Genomic DNA, 2,263 nt, shown 5'->3' on the forward strand with positions numbered 1-2,263 from the left:
GGTCGGACGGGAGCGGAGCGGGGGCGATGCGGGATCGGGGGATGCCAGAGGCTGTCCAGGAGTGCCCGTTCCCCCCTCTTTCCCGGGTCGCCCCAGGGACACGGTCCCCATCAGGCACCCTAGGACCAGGCTCCTTATTGGGGCATGCACCAGGACAATTCTGCTCAGCCCAGGGGGGCTGGTGCAGGTGGGCTCTGTGTCCCACCTCTTCTCCCAACTCACTACCCGGGGAGTCTGGGCACACGGGCCCCCATGGGTGGTGATGACTGCTGAGGGGACACTGGGGGTCCCTGAGCAGCAGCTCTGCAGGGTTCATGCTATGGGTCTTGCACAGCCAGCGGCTTCTGCCCCTTGGGAAGGACAGGGAGAGGTTTTGGGCCCTTCACACAAAGTCATGACCGTGGAGGGCTGGGGTCCCTGTGAGGGTCAGGGTACATTTTTCTGGCCAGCCCTGCTCTGCCACCCCAGGCCTGGTCCCCCCATCATCACCCACATCACAAACCCTGCACCTGCAGTACCAGTGCTGGGACCTGCCAGATCCCTGAACAGGGAAAGGGTTTTTCCATCCCACTCCAGTCTTTCCATTCACCACCCCTGGCTCAAAGCATGGGCTGGCATGAGCCTGGTCCCCTCCATGCCCCACTCAGGATGCCCCACACTCCCTGGCTGGGACCCTCTCGTCCCCGCAACCACACTGATGCAGAAGCAGCACAGTAGCAGGAAAACTGAATAAATCATGGTGCTGAATTATGGAGGAGCTGGCAGGCACGTAGCACAAGCCACGTGGGTATGATGCTGGTAATGCCAGCATACTCCGTCCTCATCACCTGCCCCAATGCCCTTCCTTGTTAGCACCCAAATAATCCATGAATGGGTGCAGCTGAAGCTGCCTCTCACCATCCCACACCTTTGCCTCCTTGACCCCTACCTATTGAGATCCTGACCCCAACCACATCCTGCTGTAACCACCAGCCCCCTCCGGAGTGGGGACTGGAGCAGGTGCCCTCAGTCCCAGCCTCTCCCTCCTCCTGGTACTGGTGCTTCCCCTGGTGAAGTCTGGGACACAGCCAGCACCACCAGCTGGGCACCCGCCCTCCAGGGACCCCAAGGACTCAAGCATGCGTCTCAGCATGGACAGGCAGGAGCTGCTTCTTCATAATCCCCTGCCCCAGGATTTGCTCCTCTGGGCAGGTTCCCTATGCCTGCACAAGCAGATTACAGGGGGCTATTTCTGATGGCAGCTTAAAGGTTTTGGTAAAGGAATGACGCCATGGGCCCCCTCTGCAGCAGCACATGCCAGGGGCACTGGAGGCCTGGGTAGCTGTGACCTGCAGGAGTCTGGGACTGAGAACCACTGGCCCCATGGAGCAGGGATAGGGTGCTGGGCTCCTGTGGTGGTGTGTGCTCCCTACCCTATGGCACAGAGACAGGGTTTGGGGCTCAATCCCTTGTACTGTCACTGCAGGGGGCAGTGCTAATGGTGGGGGGCACACCTCACCACCTGCTGAGCAGAGAAGGGAGCAGCCAGAAGGGGAAGGCTGCAAGCACAGGCAGGGCATGCTGAGAATTCACCCCCAGCCCAGCCTGGCGTGAGCAGGTGGGTGGAGACCTCAGCCCCATCTGTCTCCCACTGCCCCACATCCATCCCCCAGCCCTCTGCTCTGATCCTGTCCCCGTCACACGCATGGCAGAGGCAGAAACAAAGCAGAAATAATCCGTCTGTGCCCCCCGCTGAACCCCAGCCTCACGCCAGGAATGGGCCACATCACAGTGCCATGGGCATTGCCCCTGCCTGGCCATGGGGGCTGCAGGGGTCTTCCCCTGGGATCCCCACAGCTCTGGGGGCTTTGCTGGCAGCCGGGGCCCCGAGCCCCGCTCCAGGCTGTCATGTCTGAGGGAGCAGCAGCCCTGGGATTCCCTGGCTTTCACCTTCTGCCAACCCAACCAGTGTCCCACCCCTGTGAGCCAGAGCACAGTGCAGAGGAGCAGGGACATGCAGGGGGTCCCGAGAAATGATGGGGGCTCTCTCCCAGCATCTGGCTCGGCTCAGCAGAAGCTGCTCCCAGAATTAGCCCGGGATGTTCTGGGTGAGGAAATCCAGCCCGTCAATCTCATTAGCAGTGATTAGCTCCCAGGCTGTCCTCGCCGTCATGACCCTGCGCAGACGCTGGGCCTGTGCCCACCACCCTCACCACCCCCCCCGCCCTCGCAGCCCACGGGCACTCACGGAAGTACTGCAGGGTCTCCTCTATCTGCTGGGGGG

The 2,263-nt window shown here is 61.9% G+C and overlaps 1 protein-coding gene across 1 annotated transcript in view; it reads right to left on the reverse strand.

The window, feature by feature from the left end:
• Window positions 1-2,258, reverse strand: part of HAP1 (huntingtin associated protein 1) — a gene marked incomplete at its 5' end in the record, with an annotated part of 9,435 nt that extends 7,177 nt beyond the window's left edge. Inside the window, one exon of the mRNA XM_017746475.1 lies at window positions 2,228-2,258. Coding sequence (XP_017601964.1) covers window positions 2,228-2,258 — 31 coding nt within the window. The remainder of the gene's footprint in view (window positions 1-2,227) is intronic.
• Window positions 2,259-2,263: the final 5 nt, after the last annotated feature.

Source organism: Corvus brachyrhynchos, unplaced genomic scaffold (genome assembly GCF_000691975.1).
Source record: "Corvus brachyrhynchos isolate BGI_N302 unplaced genomic scaffold, ASM69197v1 scaffold30, whole genome shotgun sequence".
Lineage (NCBI taxonomy): Eukaryota > Metazoa > Chordata > Aves > Passeriformes > Corvidae > Corvus > Corvus brachyrhynchos.